The sequence below is a fragment of the Silurus meridionalis genome, chromosome 17 (assembly GCF_014805685.1).
Source record: "Silurus meridionalis isolate SWU-2019-XX chromosome 17, ASM1480568v1, whole genome shotgun sequence".
Taxonomy (NCBI): domain Eukaryota; kingdom Metazoa; phylum Chordata; class Actinopteri; order Siluriformes; family Siluridae; genus Silurus; species Silurus meridionalis.
The window spans coordinates 3,079,980-3,102,633 of record NC_060900.1 but is presented as its reverse complement, the minus strand read 5'-3'; the positions used below and the strand labels follow the sequence as shown (position 1 = coordinate 3,102,633).

At 38.8% G+C, this 22,654-nt stretch overlaps 2 protein-coding genes across 4 annotated transcripts; both read right to left on the bottom strand.

Moving 5' to 3' along the window:
* Nucleotides 1–1,186: 1,186 nt before the first annotated feature.
* Nucleotides 1,187–16,705, bottom strand: setd1bb (SET domain containing 1B, histone lysine methyltransferase b). The gene is made up of 19 exons (XM_046870887.1): nt 16,531–16,705; nt 15,093–15,217; nt 13,208–13,303; nt 12,844–13,108; nt 12,548–12,669; nt 10,871–12,190; nt 9,982–10,707; nt 9,663–9,830; nt 9,028–9,121; nt 8,625–8,835; nt 8,465–8,538; nt 7,943–8,287; nt 6,385–6,564; nt 4,854–6,023; nt 3,421–3,587; nt 3,047–3,172; nt 2,744–2,863; nt 2,030–2,167; nt 1,187–1,830 (listed from the first exon to the last, which is right to left on the bottom strand). The coding sequence occupies exons 1-19, from the start codon at nt 16,571–16,573 to the stop codon at nt 1,657–1,659; spliced, it is 5,664 nt and encodes a 1,887-aa protein (XP_046726843.1). The 5' UTR covers nt 16,574–16,705; the 3' UTR covers nt 1,187–1,656.
* Nucleotides 16,706–17,603: 898 nt separating this feature from the next.
* Nucleotides 17,604–22,037, bottom strand: LOC124399855 (T-cell surface glycoprotein CD1b-3-like). Of its 3 annotated transcripts, none has more exons than XM_046871116.1 (7): nt 21,739–22,037; nt 20,738–20,989; nt 20,286–20,564; nt 19,425–19,715; nt 19,222–19,341; nt 18,782–18,823; nt 17,604–18,533 (listed from the first exon to the last, which is right to left on the bottom strand). In XM_046871116.1, the coding sequence occupies exons 1-7, from the start codon at nt 21,794–21,796 to the stop codon at nt 18,505–18,507; spliced, it is 1,071 nt and encodes a 356-aa protein (XP_046727072.1). In that variant the 5' UTR covers nt 21,797–22,037; the 3' UTR covers nt 17,604–18,504. The 3 variants fall into 3 exon arrangements, with proteins under 3 accessions (XP_046727072.1, XP_046727073.1, XP_046727074.1); XM_046871117.1 differs by having other exon boundaries at nt 19,230–19,341; XM_046871118.1 differs by lacking the exon at nt 21,739–22,037 and having other exon boundaries at nt 20,738–21,350.
* Nucleotides 22,038–22,654: the final 617 nt, after the last annotated feature.

The following is a 22,654-nucleotide window of genomic DNA, read 5'->3' as shown; positions in this document are numbered from 1 at the left end:
ACCTCTTAATTCCATCTCATACAGTGACAACGAGTGTCATTACTAAAGCAGGAATCCCAATGAACAAATCTTCTTTCACTGCAATATTAACTTATAAAATGACCCCAGGTTTTTCCTGCATTTCTTTGACCCCCCCCCTGCATTACGGTTTTCCTGGGGGTTTGAAATGAAGGCAAATTGTGTGGTTTTGTGCAAATTCTACAGGAAAGAAAATGCAAAAGTATAAATGGTTCAGACCAGCACGCCAGGGGGAACCTCACTGTTCTCACGCCCAACAGGAATTGGATAAAATCTGAATCCACCTTTCTTTACCAACATATCCCCTCATATGTCTTTTATATGTATGAACAAAAGCTGTGATTTTTAAAAATGTTAAAACTGTAGTCAAATTTACATCAGTGCAGTATTCTCTAAATGTTTTGTAATATCACAGTGACGATGTTATTATTTATTTTTTTTTACCAAACCAGCAGGAGCTTCCAGCATTTATACTTTTGCATTTTCTTTCCTGTAGAATTTGCACAAAACCACACAATTTGCCTACATTTCAAACCCCCAGGAAAACCGTAATGCATGGGGGGTTCAAAGAAATGCAGGAAAACCTGGGGTCATTTTATAAGTTGATATTGCAGTGAAAGAAGATTTGTTCATTGGGATTCCTGCTTTAGTAATGACACTCATTGTCACTGTATGAGATGGAATTAAGAGGTGGATTGAAAAATCTCAACTGTTTTAAACTGTTTGGGGCAACCGTCTTTACGATGGTCAGCTTTTCTTAAAAAGCCCGGTTTTGTAAGTATATCCAAGTCAATTTCTTCTCTCTCAGCCATCGTGGGATGAAAAAACAGCAAATAAATGCACACAAATATTTGTTACAAAGGATGTAAAAATGGCAATGTTACTGTAAGCGTGCTGGATGGCCCTGACATCGTTAACTTGAGATCTGATTGGTTAAAGCACTTAACACTGCTGTACTTAACACTGTACTTTGATGCTGGCAAAACATGATGTAACATGCTGAAATCTGATTGGATAGAATTTTTTATCTGTATTTACACCGCAGGAAGCAGCGCGAGTGAACAAAATGAAGAGAATAGTCTATTGTAAATAATTTAATACATATTCATGGAAAAAAAAATGAAAACATAAGTCAATGATTCTCAGGCAAACAGAGAAGACCCTGATCTGACGTCCTGCCACTGGTCTGCATGCACCTGGTGCTTTGGATAAAGTGACAAATTGAGATGATAAATGTTCTTTGATGAACTCAGTTCCTGCAAGAAAATATACTTTATTTGTCCTGCACACTGAATCGTAATACCACACAGACTGATGTGTGATGTTCCCGAATTCCAATGTTAATGTAAGTTGACTGTACAGCGCTGTACATTGATCTGCGTTCACACGACCTCTGGATCGAACCCTGGTTACATTTTCTAATTAAACCATAGCCATTGTTAGGCTGTGTATCTCTGAAGCAGTGACTCGCCCTGTTTCATTAATTATTAAAGTAATTTACATAAAAGAAGTACCCACATGATTGCAAGTCTCTTGTGAACTGTAACTGATAACTGTTACTGATGTCACATGTGGGGATTAAAACAGCATCTCTAGATGTTTATAAAAGAATGGCGCCGTATCCCGATCGCTCACTGTCTAGTTGAGGGTTCCTCTGCAGTTCTCAGCTCCACACAGGCAGGGGATCTTCTCGTCCTCGATGGGGAATTTATAATCGTACGTGATCTCTTCGTTGACGCTAATCATCTGGCGAGAATAGATGACGATTTTCTTTTTGGCTTCGACAGTGATGACTTTGGCGTAGCAGTTTGGCTGAACGTAAACAAGAGTAAAAAAAAAAACACAACCTTATAATCTACACTGCTGGAGGCTTTTCCGGATCAGCACAGAGCAAGAAGTACAGATCTTTGTTCTGGATTTCATGTTCATTCAAGTTTCCAAGTTATTCACTGATTTCACATTCAGTCTTAAGCTAAGTAGGAAGTAGTGCAGAGTACGAATCACTACTTACATTACAGCTGTGGTTGATGAACCGGGCCAGGTTCCCGCACTTGGTAGCGTCGATGATGGTGTCCTGGTCGACCCGGAACAGGTAGCTGCTGCCGATGCCTTCCTGCTCGTAGCGTCTTTCACGCATGTCTGCTATCACCTGAACACAGCGTTCGAACGACATCAGGTCTGAAACAATGTACTTTTATACAAGAATTGAGGAAAAATGTGTTGTGGGAAAGAGAAAACTTAAGCCCTCTGTTTTTTCATTCCAAAATGGCTGAGAGTGGAGAAGATTTTGATTGAAAAGCAGGACATCGTAAGAAAAGGTCACAGAAACATTTTAAAACAGTAATGTTTTTCCATGAACCGTTTATACTTCTGCGTTTTAATGTGGAATTTGCTCAAAAACAAACAATTTACCTTTTTTAAAAATCCCCAGGAAAACGGTAATGCACCAAAAAAAAAAAAAGGATGATGTATGGGATGATGTATGCAGGTGGTGCAGCTGTGGCTGTTTGAATGAAGATGTGTTGAATTGTGTGCATTGGGTTTTCTTCTTCAGTAAAAGCATCCATTCTCGCTGTATGAGATTCCTGTCTGCGATGCCGCGCTCTGTGATGCAGCGCTCTGTTATACTGCGTTTCTCTATAATACTGATGCTTGGTGTCATTATGATGGTAATAAGAGGTGGATTGATTCGGGTAGGACACGACGGCAGTATCATTCGCCTCACCTGCCGTATGCTCTGTCCGACATATTCGATCACCATCTCATCAGCAGCTATCGGTTCCTCAGCAAACAATCCCCAGTCATGGATGTGACTCCTGCTGAAGCGCAGCCTCTTCTTACGGAACTAAATTCAACAAGACACATTTTAATTAAAAATAAATTAACCATATGAATCAGATGTAAAATACACCCAAGTCCATCCTGGGAAAAGTGAGGTGGGAATACACCCTGAATGGAAACCGGTCTAGTGTAGTGTGTAAAACAAGAAGGAATCAGCAGAAAAGCTGTAGATGTGCGTGAGTCGCACCTTCAGTTGGTTAAACTTGAGCAGGTCACTGTCACAGCTGAAGGAGGAGAGCAGGCGTCGCTGTTCAGCTCGAAAATCTGATCCAGAACGGGTCGATGAGGGAAGCTGAGATGAAGCGTTCTTATACTGCATGGACATAAAATGTATAAATTGAATAAAGTTTTGAATCTTGACTTGTTATAATGGAATTAATGTGTGGAAAAAAAAAGGTGTCACATTTTCTAGTAAAAGATTTCTTTTACCATGTGCTCAATACTGACCTACTAAACTGGTCACTCAAATGCTAAAGTCAGCTTGCAATTGACGTATTTAACTTTTACTCTCAGGTCGGCTGGTGTTTTCTCTTTCTGTCCATCTATGCATCTACCTCTTACCTGAGTGTCCGTAGTCAGTAATCCCGAGACAGTGTGTGTGTGTCGTAGGTAGCGCAGTTTGTCCTTCTTGCTGATGACGTAAAATCCCTCTGTACGTGCCGACCCGGACGTGTGATATCGAACGCCGACTGGCAATTTCGGTGGCCATTCCAAAGGAACACTGCTAGGTGAGGTGAAGTCAAGGAACATACACTAGGGCTTTCAAATTGTGTGCAAATAATACTTTTAAGTTTCATTCACTTGAAGAAATCGCAGTTGAGTATAAACAAAGATTTCTTTCCATATGCCTTCAAAATAACATAGAGGTGAAAAGAGATCACTGGTGCAAAGTGATTATTCAGAATCATCTTTATAAATGAATTCTATTTAAGATTGCTGTGTGAATTCCGATATACAATTTTTAGAAATCTATAATAATTCCAATAAAACGAAACAGTTATATGCAATATTAATGTAAGAGGCCATGCTACACTATCGGTTGCCAGCAGAGGGCGACAGAAATCAGCTACCCACAATTCTCCTTACTGATAAACCTCGATTGCCTGCATCAACTAGGCAAAAATCTTACAGATCACACCATTATAAAGGTATGGTAGGTCCGGGTTTTGCCTGGGGGGATTGTAAAAGAAAAAACAAACTAACAAAAAAAAATTCGAATAATAATTTATTCAAAAGAAAAGAAATGAAAAAGAGAAAGAAAGTGGAAAAACATGAAACAAAAAGGCAAAGTTAAAGGGGCATAAACCCATTTTTATTCAATTTCTCTCTATTTAGTAACAAAAAGATGTATTTTTCACTACTCTGTACCTATTCATCTGGGCGTGGAAAAAAAAAGTTTTGAATCTAGTTTTGCAAAACGCCAGCAGATGGCAGCACAAGGCTGCATGAAGAGTCACAGGGCGCACCGACCTTCATTAGTCAACTGGTGCTATTCTGACCATGTCTGCTATTCTGACCCTGTGTGTTACTACGTCTGCGATTTTATCATGAACAGCAAGTTAGAACAAAGGGCAAAAATCTGCCACTGAGCTCTCCTCACACGTGAGTTTCTCGTAGGAAATAGCATGATCTCACTTCTGCACCCACCCTACTAGCCAGATTTGGCTCTTGTGGATTTCCCGAAGAAGATCTGGCTCAAAGGTCGCCATTCTGACACCACTGCAGAGATCTAGCACAGATTGCAAAAGGTGCTTGACACACTTAGAAAAGAAGACATCCAGAACGTATTCCGGAAGTGGAAGAAATGCTGGGAGCACTGTATTGCTGGGCAAGAATACTGTTTTGCAGGGGATAGTGTGTAAACATAAATAAATAAAAATAAATTTGTAAACAGAGCAAATCTGTAAAGTTTTTGATACCATCTTCTCAGATTTATAACCCCAGTTGTAAACATTGGCAAAACCCACACAGATCAATAATCTATATAAGGATATGAGGATGAGAAACCCAGTGTGTGCTTCTGAGCCACTCAGAGGTGTTGTTTTGTAGCAGCATCCTCTCGTACGAGGCTTTCAAGTGGCCGATCTCCTCCATGTTCACTCCTCTAGTCCAGACCGCATCGATCAGCAGCCTTTCTCTCCGTTTTGACCGAGGGGTGAACTTTGAAGTGTAAAGCCATAATTTTCTTTTTCTCCATGGGTACTGTGATTTAGAAAGTCTCTGGTTCTCAATTGGTCCTGGATAAAGCCTGTTTTCTAACCGGTTCTCAAGTCCCTGCAGTGGCTTTTTGGCCTGAGCTGTCGAATGTTCCATGCTTAAACCTGGAGCCGCATCAGATGATGATTTAGGGAATGAACTTTGCACTGGGGTGTGTGTAAATTCCTCCTTGTTTCGTCTGTTTCTCTGTGAGAGGATCATCCTCCTTTTTCGCTGCATCCGTTCTCTTCGCTTTCTGAGATGCGCAACACTGAAACGTCCCAAACGATTGGTAGTGCAGCCCAGATCTCGACTCTCTGAACTGGAGGAATCGGAGGAGTAAGGAGAGGAGCTGGTGCTGTGGACGTGGATTTGAGGCGAGTAGTTTGGACGCTGACCTCGCCAATGCTCCCTTTGCTGAAAATTAGCCTCGCTGTCATCGGAAAGAGGTGAGGATGGATCTGTGTCTCGTCCCGGAGTTCTGGGAACACCGTTTCCTGTGTGAGGGGATACTGAAAGAAAGCAAGGAGAGAACGATCTGTGTATCGCCATCCTGAGCATTGCATCTCGTGTATTCACTGCTGTATGATGTATCTGCTCCTCTCTGTTATTCCTGCCTGGAGTTTTAGGGGTTTCCTCATAGGCAGGATAAGAAGATGGGATGGGAGGAGACAAGTACAGTGGAGGAGAGGGAAAAAGATGGAAGCCTGTGGGTGAGGGTGGAGGAGGGAGAATCGGAGTAGTAGGAGCTGGCCATAGAACAGGAGTTTCTGTTTCAAAACCTCCTCCAGGAGTACAGGGCGGTTCCACCTCGTCTGCAACAGGGGGCAATGACCTGTGCCTAAGCTCAAGCTCCGTCTCACTTTCCGAAAGGGAACCTGTTGGGGTGGGGGGTCTGACGTTCCCAAAATCCTCCAGTAATTCATTTATGTAACCCGGATCCTCCAGTTCTGTCTCCATTGCCTCATCTGTGAATATTAAACAGAAACGTATTAACTACCATTAAATATAAATTATCTTGAGATTGCACTGCAACTTGACCAAATTAATTAAATTAGAATCAATTATGATAAAAATTGTATCTTCCCAATTAGTTACTTTAATAAATGTAACAAATGAATAATAAAAAACTTACTTGTTTCCTTGTTACTATCAATTCTAACGATCCACAATTAAATCTGTATATATTCTATATACAATATGATAATACATATCGTAATATAATGTCATAATATAAATTTGTTACAAATGTTTGTGTACTTTAATTACAGAAACAAGTCTTGTTTTGTATCTTTGGTGTAATCTTAGAGCTGGTCATGTGTATCATACCAGAGGAGAGCTCTCTATATACTGGAGATGGGGGGCACTGCAGCTCTGGCTCATCTGCTGAAGAAACCAAAGCCGGGTCCGACAGCTCGAGCTTGTTGGATAAGTGCTGTGTGACTGGGTCCTGGCAGCCATAGCTGTGCAGAAACACTCGCACTCGGAGCTCCTCTGGTGGATCAGTGCCTGCAGAGGATATAAAAAACGTCCCGTAAAAAAATGCCCCTGTGCACAAAGTGAGATCTGGTTTACATGCTTTGGAGAGGAAGATCTTGAGTGGCCTGCTATAGAGCTCTGATCTCATCCCTACTGAACACCTTCGGGATGAACTGGAACGCTGACTGCACCCCAGGCCTCTTCACCTACCTCACCTGCGTTTCATAACACCCTTGTGGCTGAGGAACAAAAATATCCATGAGCACTCTCCAAAATCTAGTGGAACATCTTCCCAGAAGAGTGGAGGGAATTATAAGAGCAAAATTGGACACATACCATACTTATGACCAAGTGGCACAATACTTTTGGAAATATAGCGTATATATGTCATTCATTTGTCACATTTAAATTAATACAGGTAGCTCCGACTTTCGATGGAGATGCGTTCTGATGAACCCGTTGTAACTTGAAAATATCGTAATTCGACACATGGCCTAGCCTACCCAGGATTCTTAAAGAATGGTGATCAGTATGGGGTGGTACATTGCACTTTTTTTAAGAATTTAACTAATACGTCATTTAGCAAAACAGCAATTTACTGTACAATCATGTATAAAGTTACAGTATATAAATATGTGGCAGCAGGCGTGTGGACAAGCACCGGTTTTTCGAGTGGAGAGAGGAGCCGGATAAAATGAGCAGTAATAAGCACACCTGTAGCTAATGAGACTAATCAGTACGCTCTGTTCCAGTGCAAAACACCTAAAATACAGAAAGAATATGAGCTCTAACACCAAGACATTTCGAACTATCGAGGTCGTGAGTGTCAAGGTTGCGAGTATCGAGGTTTTACTGTACATCCAGGCAGAGTCCTATATATATCAGACTCATAGCATGAGCACAATTGGTACAATTTTTTGTCAGCGTAAGATTGAAAACTCGTAAGTGGAACCAGCGTACCTCGGTGACTACCTGTAATAAGAAAATGCAGCAGTGTACTTTTTCATGAGGAAACGCAGGGTACTCTTTCCTGAGGAGTTTCGTGTGTGGTAAAAACCTTCAAGATACAGCATTACCACAGAAAGGTACAAAGCACTAACAATGGAGACTCACTCCAAAAAGGTTAAATAAATAAATATTAATGGGAAAATTCACCATTGTGCTTAAAAAAAAAAAAATTCCAGTTGTCCAAGATGAGTATAGTATGCTGTATATTATTTTATTATCTGCATTCTGCTATAGCTTTAAAACGTTCTCTTTGCTTCCTCCAGATTTCACAGAAACCATCAGCTTCCTTTTTGTTTAGTTCAAGGTTATATATGACAGAAAGTCATATATAATGAGAAAGTTATGTACAGAGGTTTGTGGTGAAATCGGCATCCATGCCTTGCTTATTTGATGTCCTCACCTAGCAATGTGTCGTCCGGGTCGCCATCATTAGACAGTGGAGCAGACGGAGTCCGAGGCGGGGCGAGCTCGTCCTCCCAGGAGTCCACAGAAGAGCGAACAGATATGTGAGATGTATATTCTTCAGCATCGTCATCTGATGATATCCAAATCTCCTCCACTGCTCTCTCTTCTTCAGGAGCTTTTGATGGTGGACTTTCTCCTCCATCCTCATTTTCTTCCTCAGACTCCTCACAGTCAGAGGAGTCATGACTCTCATAAGAGGAGCTCAAATCAGATCTGGAGGAGATTGTGGAATCAGAATCCATGATGGAAGAGGATATGGATGAGGTTATGCTGATTATCTCTGAGGAACAATAAAAACAAAATTACTTCATGTTCATTAATTAATGAACTTATCATGTGACAAATTAGCATTAGCTAGCGAGTACTGTATTACATAGTACCTTTGTCTGAGTGAGTTTCATCATCTACCACAACTGAAAGTGTCCCTTCTCTCTCTTCTCCATTTACAGCAGAAAACCTCCCCTCTTTTTTGTCACCGTCTTCTTCTTCTTCTTCTTCTTCTTCTTCTTCTTCTTCTCCCTCATTATCCTCCTAGAAGGACAAGTAATTTCATTTGTAAAAGTGTTTTGATCTGGTGAAATAACAAAAAAATCAAACCTTTGCTAGGTGTGTTATACCTGATCATGATCTGAAATCTTATTGCTCTCCTCTTTTCAGAACCCAACTCCTCCACATTCCCAGAATTCTCCTCGTCTTCCTCCTCCGGTTCCTCCTCATCACTGTCCAGCTCCAGAGGTCTGGCATGGCGCCGTTTCACCACAGGGACCACCCATTCCTTCTGAGGCTCGTCCACTTTTTCGTTCTGCATGTTTGTGTCATGCCCCGTCTCTAAACATAACAACATGTTTGGAATGGGATTAAAGAAAACCAGGATTTCTACATTCCTAACAATGCTGATTTGAAACGCTACTCGGACCATTTTATTAACAGATTTAATCAAAATGTAAATGATTATTAACAGTTGAATTGTTCTATATTTTTAGTTTTTTATTTCTATATTATTGCACTGAAAGCACTGACCTGCTTCCTCTGAAAGTGTGTGACATGGAGAAGAGGAGGGACAGGACATTTTAGACTCCATAACATCCTCCCCACACGGATCTTTTCGTTTTACCTAAACATAATATTAATAATAGGAAGAATGATGACAAACACAATCCTGAATGGTAAACCAACCAACCCAAAACAAAGGTAAGGGTTAGTAGAAGAATAAATATGTGGACACACACTATCACCACAAGCAGCACAGCTCAAATGATGAACCATGTCCATCATGCTTAACTACCTAAACCACTCCATGGTCTCCCTCCATAATCGTTTTATCAATTACCTAAACTTGGATGAAACTGTAATGAATGGACATTCGGTGCCACCCAGATAAGGATGGGTTCACTTTTGAGCCTGGTTCTGCTCAAGGTTTCTTTCTCATGCCATTTCAGGGAGTTTTTCCTTGTCTCTGTTACTGGCTTGCCCATTAGGGATAAACTTACAATTGTTTCTTTATTTCTATAAAGCTGCTTTGAGCTGATGTTGATGGTTACACTGCTCTACAAATATAAATGAAGTGAATAAACTTGAGCTACTGGCAACAAAAACAACAACATTTTTATACTGGTTTATTATTGATTTAGGCAAAAATGTTTGATTGACGGTACCTTAAATGATGGCAGTTTGAGTGTGGAGCGGAGGCCCAAACCCAGTCCTGGGCCTTGTATCATGCCCTCTGACCCCAAACTCTCTGCAGTCTTCCATGGCTCCAAAACTTTAAGCTTCACAGGCTCTTTCTCTTTACTTTCTCCAGATTTCACAGGAACCATCGATACCTGTAGCACATATCACATAAAAATGAGATGATATGTTTTCATGCTTCAGAAACATAACACTGATTCAAAAAATGTATTTCACAAGCTAAATGTGAAACTAATAGAAAATGGACATACTTAAGAGAATTAATCAGCATTATGCATATTTTACCTTCGCCAAGTGTTCCATCTCATCCCACCACTGATCAAATGCTGTAAAGGCAACACCTTCAACCATCCTTCGATGAATGTCCTTTCTAACTATGACCCTCAGTTCTGCAGCTACAACGGCCATCACTCCATCCACCGTGGCCTTGTGGAATGACTCACTTGCAGGTAAGTAGCCCGGTGGCGGCACCGAGGGGTCAAACATGGGTAGGAGCACGGGTGGCCACGGAGCTCTGTAGCCAGGGGCAGCTGCTATATTAAAAGTTCGACCTGGTGCATGTCTGATTCCATCCACACCTGGAAAAGAAGGAGGAAGACTGGCAAAAGGAGGTGGGAAAGGTGGTGGAAAAACAGTGTGGGATTTCCCCTGGGTTATTCTGGTCGGGATAGGTAGAGGTATAGATGGAGAAGGACCAGAAGGGTTGGTCCACCTTGAGGGCCTGTTCACCTGCCCAACAGGGAGCTTTGGCTGCAGGCAGAAAGGTGATGCAGGTACAGAGAGGTTAGAAGGAGGAGGAGAGGAAGTGATCCGAACTGGACCTGGGGGCAGTAAAGAAGGTAAAGGTGCACACATAGGAGGAAGAACCGGGGGTGGTATTGTAAGAAAGCCTGGTGGAGGCAGGAGAACAGGAGGAGGAGGCATCGGGAACACAGAAGGAGCAGGTGAAGAGCAGATCCCAGGTACAATGGGCTGCTCTGAAGTCTCTTTGTCAATTAGGGACAACATATCCTGTGAAAGACATAAGAACATTGACCTGTAAGAACTGTATCTAGATAAGTCCCACTTGAAGACTCTTAGAGAATACTTAATCAAGATAACTTCAAATAATATTTTTGCTCTTTCATGTGGAAAAGAATCTTTTGTATATAAAGTTTTTTTTTGTTCTTCTTACCATAGCTGTTGGCTGAGGAGACTGCTGAGCTGGGCGTGTCATCGAAGAGAAAGTTGAAATAACAGGTATTTTGGACAGTTGCTCGTTATTTGCATGAGGTTCCTCTCCTTCCTCTGCTGAGTCTGGGAGTGGGAAAGGACTCACATCTTCAAAACCCAATGCTAATGATGTTTGCTCTGTGGAACTACAGTGACTCGAAGCTGCAGGAAAATTCCAGGTTGGTGAGGCATCAGGGGATTGAGGAGAAGGGGGACCAGGTTTGGTAAAGACCTGAGGAATATTTGGGGAATTCTCCTCTTTCTCTTTTGAATCCGGACTCTGAGTGCCCAGGAGCATCTTGATACGAGAGTCCAGACTGCTTGGCAATGATTCTGAAGAAAGTGACTCTGTGGAGGGACCTCTCTCTGGCTCAGGTGAGGCACATCGTTCTGGAGTTTGTATCACAGCAGTGTCCTGCTGTTGCACCTCAGTCACATGAGGAGGAGAGTTAAAGATGTTGTGAGGTGTTTTTTGGGAAACATCCAAAGATTTCGCCAATGGCTGTGAGCACAAGGTTTGTATTTGATGCAAATTGCCTCTTTGGGATAGTGGCAAAAATGGTTCCTTATTCATATTTCCTGTAGGTGCTTCCATGTCTGTTTGTTTTGTAATTTTATTCATGCTACTACTAGATTGGATCATAGATGCCAGAGACTTATCTGGCTGTGCCACTGAAGGTCCGTGAAATGTAACTAAAGGCACCAGATTGGTTGTGCACCCTGAGCGATAATGAGATTTGTTAAATCCGGGCCTGTGTACGTAGCGATGCTCCGGCCTACGGTTGTATGCGTTTTGGTATTTAGTGCCCCAAGTTCGACCCCTGTGCCCACCTCGAGGAGCCTTTCCAGCTTTAAGGGACTGGCCTCCTGATACCATGTGCCCTTTAGAGGTCCAGGAACTTACTATTGTATTAAAAGAACCCGGCCTCGCATTTGGCTTATGTGGTGTTAGCTGGACCAGGTGTGGATTGTGATAGGATTGTTGGGATTCAGAAGTGATGAGTGGAGTTGAATGTGGGATGTTTTTTGGGATGTGTGTATCATTTAGTGTATCTGTTGTGTTTGTAAGGCCTTCGCAGTGAGGTGGGGTTCCTGGGTTACTGTAGGACAAGGGCGAGCCGTGTGGGGTATCCTGCCAGAAACTGCATGGAGTGTCCTGATACATGCTGGAATAGGCAGTGTCCATGGACATAGGAGTGGAACAATCAAATGGGGTGGAGCCAAGGAGCGTAGAAGACGATGACAACGATCCATGAGACAGGCGTTTCAGGGGGTCATATTCCTGCATAAACAAATGGCAAAAGATGGTTAGCAGTGGGACCAAGGATGCTTAATTGCTCTTTTTGGGAGCAGAAATTCATTCCTAATCAAGATGAGAAAACAACAACTGCAAAACCTTATCAACATTTACAGGACATGTCTCTTTCTGTCTGTTTAATGCATCTGTTTTACATTTATTTACCAGCCATTGGATTTTGGACCACAAAATCATGAGTTCAAATCCCAGCACCAACAAGCCGAGCCGCCACTGCTGGTCCCTTGAGCAAGGCTCTCAACCCTCAACTGCTCAGCTGTAATTGTAAGTTGCTCTGAATAAAAGCATCTGCCAAAATGCCATAAATGTAACTGTCTTACTCACATTGTGAGAGTCAGAGCTGAAGGTGGGTGACTGTGGTCCCCAGGCATCTTCCCCTATAGGAAGAGTGAACGGTGTATATAGTCCACTGACCAGCAACTGGAAATATCGTGTCCTCTTCTCTCCTGTAAGCAGAGATTGTGACAGAATAATATTATTATAATATAATGTGAAATAAACATTTGTGTTAGTGTTTTGGATGACAAGAAAACTGCAAAAATAAGTTTTTTTTGCCTCAAATTCCCCCCCTTCAAACTTCTTAATCCCAGAGAACAAGGAGTAAAATATTGTTTTCTTACCTCTTGGATCCAACTCCACGTGAATGCGATTTCCCATAACTGACGTACTGTGAAGTTTTTGCACCGCGTCATTAGCACCACGGACAGTTTCAAAAATGACTTTGGCTATTCCTAAATGTTTCTTATTCTTGGGATTGAACAAAACCTCCACTTCTTGGATCTCTCCGAACTTTTGGCACATGTCCGTTAAGAACCCGGCCTTGATGTTGTCATTCAGCCTGGTGAACGTCACCTCTTTCGGCGGGCCGACGTAATGCTCGTCAATCTAAAATAAAGAATTTACTGGTGAATTGGTTTTCATTTATTACTAATCAACAATTAATAAACTATTGATGACGCATACAACATAAAATGGTGCTGTAACCTTGAACTTTGGAACTGGAAGGTTTGTTTCTTTGAACTTGGTCCAAAAGCGGGCAATTCTGGGGTCTCTGATTTCTGGAGTGGGAATTCCAGGATTCTGTAAAAAAAAATAGTGTACAATATTTTCAGGTATTACTTTATTAGGAGTTGCTCTGGTTTGTAAACTGAGACCAGAGTTTTTCACTATGATTAGCTCAAAATTCAAAATTCCATATAAACACAAATTTAGGTCAACAATAAACTACTTTTGTTTCCAGTGATATAATTTTGGGTGGTCTTTTATACAACAAAGAAAAAATACTAATTATATTTGGTGAAACATCTACTTGTATATAAATGGCTCTTCTGACACTAGAGACTCATTCCAAAAATGTTAAATAAGCATCAGTAAACTTTATCTTTTATATAAAATAGACACTTTGTTCTTTGTTATTACATATCTTTAATTTATTACACGTAAAGCCTGCCATCCAACTTGTCACAAAGCAATCGTTACTATAGCAACCACAAGGTATTCAAATAAGCGCATTAAAATAAGCCATGATTTGCCTTGTCGTTAATCAAAACCTTCAATTCAACAGCATTTTGACCCAAAAAATGAATTGCTTTGTTTTGAATATTAGTTTACATGCTCACATGGCCTGTCGCTAGGCACTAAGACATTTTGCATGTCATGAGTGACAACTGTTTCTGAGGTAAAGTAAAAAAAAAACAAACAAAAAAGATTTGCATTAGTAACACTAACAAAAGCAAAAAAGCCTGCACAAATCTGCTCTTTAATATTATACAAAATTACAAAAGTTTGTGGACAGCTAACCGTAATGCGCTTTTTAAACATTTTATTCTACATTTTGACCCTATTTGCTGTTTATTAACCTTCACTCATCTGGGAAGATGATCCATAAGATTTCGGAGTGTTCTTGAAAAGTGTTAGTAAAATCGGGTACTGATGTAGGTGAGTTGAGGAGGCATGGGGTGGAGTCAGCGTGAAAAATTCATCCCAAAGGTGTTTTAATAGGGTTGAGTTCAGAGCACTATAGCAGGAGATCTTCCACTCCAACCTATGTAAAGCATATCTTCATGGAGATATATTTGTGCACAGGGACATTGTCATGCTGGAACAGATTTGAGTCTTCTAGTTTAAGAGAAGGAAGAATTTTATGCTACTGCATCCGAAGACACCCGATACAATTGTGCGCCTCAACTTTTGGGGAAGGACCACACATTGCTGTCGGGTGTCCCAATACTTTTGGCATATAGTGTAACATTCAGGTGTTGAGTTTAGCCATCAGTGGTCATTTGAGAGAAACCACCATTTTTCTAGCAGCTGCAACTGAATTAAAACTTAATCTAAATGCTAGAATAACTATTTTATGTTGTATATTAAAATATTTTCTCAGAAGGAGTGTACGCAAGTTACTTCTTAAAAAATTTCATCCCAAAGTCCTTATCAGCTCCATGCCTGTGCACCTTTTCTACATAGCAATTTCTTTGCACTTGGACTTTATTCACAATTATGAATATACAGTAGAATTGAAAGTGTTTTTTCTGCAAAAAAAAAATTTTGTGGAAACTCAGGCTCTGTAAAGCTGTTCAGCAGGACCGTGTTCAGACTTGATTTGCCTAAGTCATTTATAAAACCACCACCTGCCACAAGAACAAATGTAAATGTAAATAACTTGTCCCTAGGCCTTGTGCAGTATGAATAAATTAAAGCACATGTGTGGTTTAGCACCTGAGGGATGCCATGGCTCAGAGGAAGCTCAGGTAAATTCCTGCTTTCCCTTTCAAAATGCATAATGGTTAGGAAGCTGTCGAAACAGCTGCATTCTTCTTCCTAACAGCCTGAATGCATCATCTACTAGGAAAAATCACATCAAACTCACAGGTGCGCTGAAATGAATTCCATCATAGCGGTAGAGCTTTTCCTTTTCACTATCCAACAATGGATCAGCAAGCAGCTTGTAGCTGCTCCAGTTTGGTGTTTTTTCTGCTTCAGGTTCAAGATATTCTGTATTTGGGGAAAAAATACAATCGAAATATGAATCAAATCTAATCAAAGTATTAATCTGATGTATAATAACACAATTATTATAAGATAATGTCAGAGAATAAAACTATTTATTTAGTAAAAATCAAATTCGATAAATAGGAGAACTGAAGACAAATGTACGTCTTAAAATCTTAAATCTATTCTTTGTGATGACAGATCGTGCAAAAAGTGCATAATAAAAATCTAGAACTTTAATCGTAAGAAAGGTGTTGGCTTAGCGGTTAAGACATTGACTTTGGATTCAAAGATTATAAGTTTGAATCCCTTCCACACCTCTCCTGGGCCCCTGAGCAAGACCCTCAACCCCACAGCTGCTCAGATGTATGAATTAAAAGTAGAAATGTAACTCGATCAAGATAAAAACGTCTGCCGAATGCCCTTAATGTAATACATTATTTGGGCTATATTTTGTCTACAGTGTAGTTTTAACACTTCTTACAGACAAAGGTGGACAAACCAGTACACACAGGACACGCATTTTTTTACATCTGGGGTATTTGTGATTTTATTTGTAAATGCCTGCCAAACAAGCGAACAACCAGAGAACAAAAATCGAATCTTGTGTGTATCTATGGGTTAATTTAATGTATAATGCTTTCACAATTGCACGCAATGGAATAGATGTAACGGAGTTTGCTTTTAACCGATGATCCAAACAGAGACGATGTAATAATATAATGAGATTTTTTCAACATTTTGTGGGAAATCAGTCAAATTTGTGGACTCTAGATTCTTGAAAAGATATTAATATTTAATTTGAAATGGACTAGTCTTGCAGTATATTATATTATGCGATACTTAATAATAGACAATACATATAATACATATATTTAACATTTTTTCTTTCTTATTGAGTGGCTCGAGAAACATTGCAGAACGTAAACATTATTAAAAGAATCTGTTCCACGCTTCTGATATGGCTGACCTTGTGTTATGGTGTATTCTTGATGAATTCTGTAATCTCATAATTTTTGTAAAACAGTGAAACATTAAAATTCAGGTGAGGCCTGATGGGGGGAAAAAAACATGGCCGACACTATTAATATCAATACAAGATGCAAGTGTTCGGTGCAGAATAAACTGTTCATTAATAATAATTAATTAGTTCATTATTAATACAGTAAAGCAATTATGATGTTTATGAACATCTGTTATTCGTGCAATAGTGGACATTATAATATTAAGTAGATTTAAGACACATTTGAGAAGGAAAGGAGACAGTAAACATGTAGAAACCAACTGGTCCAGGCCTGAATCACAGCATCCCTTACCGTTATCTCTCTGTACCTCCTTCTCGCCGCTTTCGCTCATCATTTGCACTCATTGTACACCGTAATTAACAGCTAATTTGCGTTCAGACGAAACTCTTCCCCTTGTAGACACATAACCGGGTCGTGACAATGTTTTTAAGCTGCATTGTCACGACTTGTGCTTTTTTCCCCGAGAGATAAACCTGCATCACAACAAGTGGGAGTCACCTGGCGCCCCGCCTTACAGGTGCTCTACACAGCCTTGGGTTGCCAGATTGGGACTAATACCTCACATTATACTAATACACCCTGGGATGCTAACATAATAAAATCTAGTGTCATTATTCATTTATCTTAATAATTACATTATTTTAGTTTTACCTCGTAGGTTTATTGTTTTACACATAGCATATACTGAACACTCTGGAGTTAAATAGTACCAACTCGGCAACCAGGCAGCATCCGCATCAGTCTGGCGAATACAAAAAAAAGGGGTTCTACGTCACGAATTTTCTGACTAATCAAATCCCTCCAAAGGCGGACGTTCACGGATAGTTATGCCTAATAGCCACATATTTATTTGTTTGTTTTATTTCATTTTTTTAAAATTAAACATAAAACCATAATTTAATTTTATTATTGATTAGCATTATTGTTATTAATTGGTTATTTTTATTTATTACTTGTTTTGCATTCGTTTGATACCTTATCAAATAGCCAGCTGTAGCCTAGGTAGCAGCAACGGTTGCTTGGCAACAGACTAACGTGTAGCACGCTTAAAAATTTCCGGAAGTACACCGGAAGTTTGGTGTTTTAATTCTGTATTTTTAGATAAAAAAAATAAAATAAATAAATAAATAAATAAATAAATAAATAAATAAATATATATATATATATATATATATATATATATATATATATATATATATATATATATATATATACTTTCAAAGAACAAACCGTTTGGATAATATAATAAAAAATACATTAATATAATATAATATAATATAATATAATATAATATAATATAATATAATATTAAAACACAAAAAACTTTATCAGTCAATCTTTATTGTTATTTTGTTGTTATTCAAAAACTTTATTATCACTTAAAGCAACACATCAGTCTAGATGCAATGCAGCATCACCATGCCATTTCCAATCTAAAAACTGTCCTGATCCACTGATGCCTGAAGCTTATTATCCTGATTAATTCTTTTCATAAAATGTTATACATGTTGTTCTTTTTAAAATCACTTATTCAAGTTATTCCACCAGGAGTAATTTACTTAATTTGTGTGACTTGTTCTTTTTATATTTCTTTGTATATTGTCATGCTGTGACTGTCATATCTTTATGATAGATGCTTACATATATACCAAGAACAGTACAAGAACCATGTTTTTATAGCTCATCGTGTACTGATATGCAACGCAATAGTCTAATAGTCATCACAGACATCTACAGTATATATATGCATTCTCTCTGTCCTTAAACTGGATTTCTTTCATACACGTCCTGGTGTCTGTGAGAACAAGTGGGATGAGACTAAGTCATTGCTAGCTCAGGATTACGTACAGTACAGACGCAAGCAGTCTGACATGGTGAGGGGGCTCACAGGACAAAGTAAACCAAACAATACTGTAAAGTATTAGTGCACGAAATGCTGCAGAAATCATAATCCACCAAATACTGGGGGACGCAAGTGCAAAACAGCTTAAGGTAAAAAAGTAGGATGCAACCAAAATACATGGACTATGTCCTAGTGCAAATTTAGTCCACAAATGAGCAAAAATGTGAATTTATTTATCCTTTAATCTAATTCTGTGTAAAATAATAATGAGAAAAAGAATAAACAAGATAAAATACTTTCAAGGCACTGTACATGAATCCACCCAGAGTTACTTGATCTATTAAAAAAGTAAAAAATGTATATTTATAAACAATTCAAAACTTCATTTTCAGGTTATATATAGTGTTCCATACAGCTTCATCCTACTTTACACAGGTCTCTTCCTCCGTGCCTGAAATTGTAAAAACACAAGGGTGAACTTCAAAGTTTTTAAACTGATAAAGGTGTAAAAAAAAAAAACCTTTAACTTTCTTTAGGTTAAACACATTAGTGTGAACTGAGCTGGAGTTTTCTAAGATGGCAAATGAGTGGACAGACTATATAGACAATCTATTTTTTCATTGTTGCTCACATGAGAGCATTTTGGAAGCCTGGAAATAGAATTAAATAATAGAAAATAGTTACGAATGCAAGGCTTACTCGAGGCAGTAGAGTAGTCCGTCTGAGAGGATGGTTGAGAAACTAGATGTCAAAATGCAGGAAAAGTCATTTAGGACATTTTTATTAAAATTCAAATAAAAAAATGTTTGTTAGTCACATACACATTTATACAGAGTACGACATGTAGTGAAATACTTTTTATGTCATTTGACTGACTTTTATGTCATCTGAATGACTGTCCATGAAAAATAGAAATCTAAAAATAAAATAATGTAAAATAAAATAAAAAAATCAAGTATAAAAGTACAACTATAAAGTATAAAAAACAGTTAAGAAAAATATAATATATATATTCACACACTAGAATATATATATATATATATATATATATATATATATATATATATATATATATATATATATATATATATATATATATATACACTTTATAGTTGTTGTGTGAAATTAACCATTTTTACCTGCACACCTTCTCTTCCATAACAGTAAGGCAGCTGTTGGTGTGATCACACACATAAATAGTACAATGATGATGATGAGAGTAACATTCGGACCTGGTCTGCTATCTGTGATCAGCATTTCTGCAAGAAAAGAACGGACCTCTTACAGGTTGGACTAATCTATGCAAAACTGGCATGCATAGTATAGAGACATACTGCCATACCCCAGTAAACATCCATCTTGTTGTCCTGGCTGAGGTGTGTAGCCATGCAGGTGAAGTTGTGTTGCTGTTGAAGCTCATCCTCACTGATCTCTATAGTCTTTCTAATTTGATAGGTTCCATCTGCATTGGGCAAAGGTCCTTGCACAGTGAAAAGGTGCTCGGGCATGCTTTGGTTGTCCTTCAGCAGCATCACATTAACGTGTCGTGGGTAAAAACCGGTAGCCAGGCAGGTCAGACGAAAAGCTCCGGATTGTGAGTTGAGTTGTTTCAAAAGTCTAAGTCTGGGCTTCACTGGTAAGAGAGAGAAGAAGAAGTAATGATAATAACACATGCAATCTAGACCATTAGATATATAAGTACAAGGTGGTATCAAAAAGTGTCAAGACTGGCTCTGTATACAAGAAAGTACGTAGTAAGAAAGTTTATTTATCCATGTTTACACACTATCACCTATCTCCCAGCGTTCCTGCCACTTCTGGAATGCGTCCTGGAAGTCTAATGTTTCAGAGTGTGTCAAGCACCTTCTGCGATATGCACTGGATCTCCGCAGTGGTGTCAAAACGGCTACCTTTAAGCTGGATCTTCATCAGAACCAGTTGTACACAAGAAAATGCCTTTAAGCACACTGACTTATGAAGGTTGGTGCTCCCTGTGACTGTGCATGCAGCCCTGTACTGCCTTCTGTTGGCGTGTTATAAAAATTAGTATCGAAACTTTTTGATACCATCTTGTATACTGCATATGATAGCTAGGTCAAGTAATGAAAGTTGGCAATTGAAAAGAAAAAATGGGATCAGATTGTATAGATAATAATTTATTCCAAATATGAATTAAACACAAGTTTCCTGAAACTGAATTTACCTTTCCTCAGTGCATAATTTCTTAAATCTTTTAGTAATATGTTTAAAGCTTTGCTGCATAACGGCTGCAGAAAATGAAGATAAAGTGCCTTGGCATATTCGTATTTTATCGTGCCAAAGCTTAATGGCCATTGTACATCGGTGTGGAGTGAATGCTGGTGTATGTTATAATCCATCTCAAATCCACTCAAGCCATCGAAAGCATCAATCATCTTCATTTCTCCTTGCATGTTGTTGTCCAGCAACTTGCAACATTCCAGCCTTTGTTCCACATGAACACCTAAAAAAAGTATTACATCGCAGTGCCAAATTACAGCATTTTTACAGACTTTGATTAAGTTCAAAACACGAAACTGTGCATATATATATATATATATATATATATATATATATATATATATATATATATATATATATATATAGTATACAGAGTTCAACAGAGTTATCTCCTACCTTCAGAGCAGTTAAAGTGCTCCTTAAGAAGATACGCACGTGCCCTCATTTCTTCATACAGTGCTCCAAAGATCATTTTAGAAAATTCTTGCTCTTCATCATTTATGGCTCTGTTTACTCTCATAACTGTCGTTTGTTTATCTGAATCATAGTAGGACACTATTATATCATCCAGCATTATCAGGACGATGAATTCAGGGAAAGGAGAGTTTCCTATGATGAACGTCGCCACCGAGCACAGAGAGTGGGAACCTGTGAGAACCAAAAATCAGACCAAATCCAGTATTGTTTCTGACATGCGCCCATGTTCTCCTTTATAACCGTATTTCGGGGATTAGAGCAAAAGTCAGGTTACGGTAAACTGTCCCAGAATGGATTAAACTGAACTTCTTAGTATAATTAACATAACAATTATGTATGCAAATACCATAGAATAGATTATATTTATATTTCCTGGAAGTTTTTCACTTCCTCACTTATTCCTAATTATTCAACTTGTGATTTTTTTTTAATTGAACAGTTTCAGTGGTGTAAAAATTGACATGAAATTTTATCCAGATATTGGTTTTAATAAAAAAAAACTACACAGATTAAAAAATCATAATACAATATTTAAATAAGTAATTGTCCAAAAAAACTAATGATATTTAATTCAGATTAATGGTATAGCAAGAAAGTATTGAACACTAACAAAAAGAAGTACATCAAGGCGAAGCAGGGCAGCAGATGATTTACAGTATCTTTACCTCCTGCCTGTGCAAGTTAGAATCAACTGGGTGTGCATGCTGATACTGTCGGTTAGAGAAAACCATTTCTACGTCTGAATTCAAGCATACAAACATCTCATGATAAGTAGAAGTAAAGAGCTCACACAAGACCTTTGCAACAAATGGTTGCACTACAAAGCACTGGTTACAGAAGAACTCCTAAATGTTCCTGTAAGCACAAGTGCAGTATTAAATAGAAACATTTCCTTAGACTTGAAAGAGAACATATCGTACCTGCGTTGGCAGATGCTAAAAACATCGGAAGGTTTAGTAAAATATGAAGGATCTTCATATCACCTGTGTGCTCTTCACTGTTTAAAGTTCTGCCTTACAAAATTTTTTTTTAACAAACTTGTTTCCTCATTTTAGGGTCAAACTCCACCCTGATAGTGTTAGGGATGTTTTTTGTTGATAACCATAAATAAGTGCATCATTCCAGGATGGTCCAGGTGAAGTCTCCAATAATGCCATGGTACAGAAAATATAAAACCAAAAAAATTTGATTCTGTCAAACAGCATTTTCTTTACCACCATTTCAGTGTTATAATGGACAGTCTAATTTGACCACAATGCATGAATTTGGAACTTGGCCAAACAAACAGATCAGATAATTTTTCAGGTCTGACAGGTTTTGCAACATGATCAGGTTCAGGTTCAGGTGTTAAGGTAAAGGTCTGTGTTAGCATACATTTGCTAACAACAAGGGCGAGAGTCAAAAACGAGGAAATAATCAGAAATGCGAGAAATGTTAATCCATGGCTAAACATAGTATAAGTGAACACTTTAACCAACCAATAGCAGGACTTGGGAAGGAGAAGTATACCTGTAGGAAGAGAAGATCCAACAGAAACTACATTTATAAGTATCATGCTGCTGTTTTACTGCTTGTGTTCACTTACTAAAAGTGATGCACATTCTCTGGGTTTTATTCTGCAAACCAGCAAGAAGGTCATAATACACTTTCTGGATATCATATTAAAAAAAATAGCTTTGGGGCAAAGGTTTGTGCATTGACATTTACATTATGGCATTTTGGCAGATGCCCTTATCCAGAGCAACTTACATAGGGCTGTCAATCGATTAAAATATTTCATCACTATTAATCGCATGACTGTCATGAGTGACTCATGATTATTCACTTAATCGCACA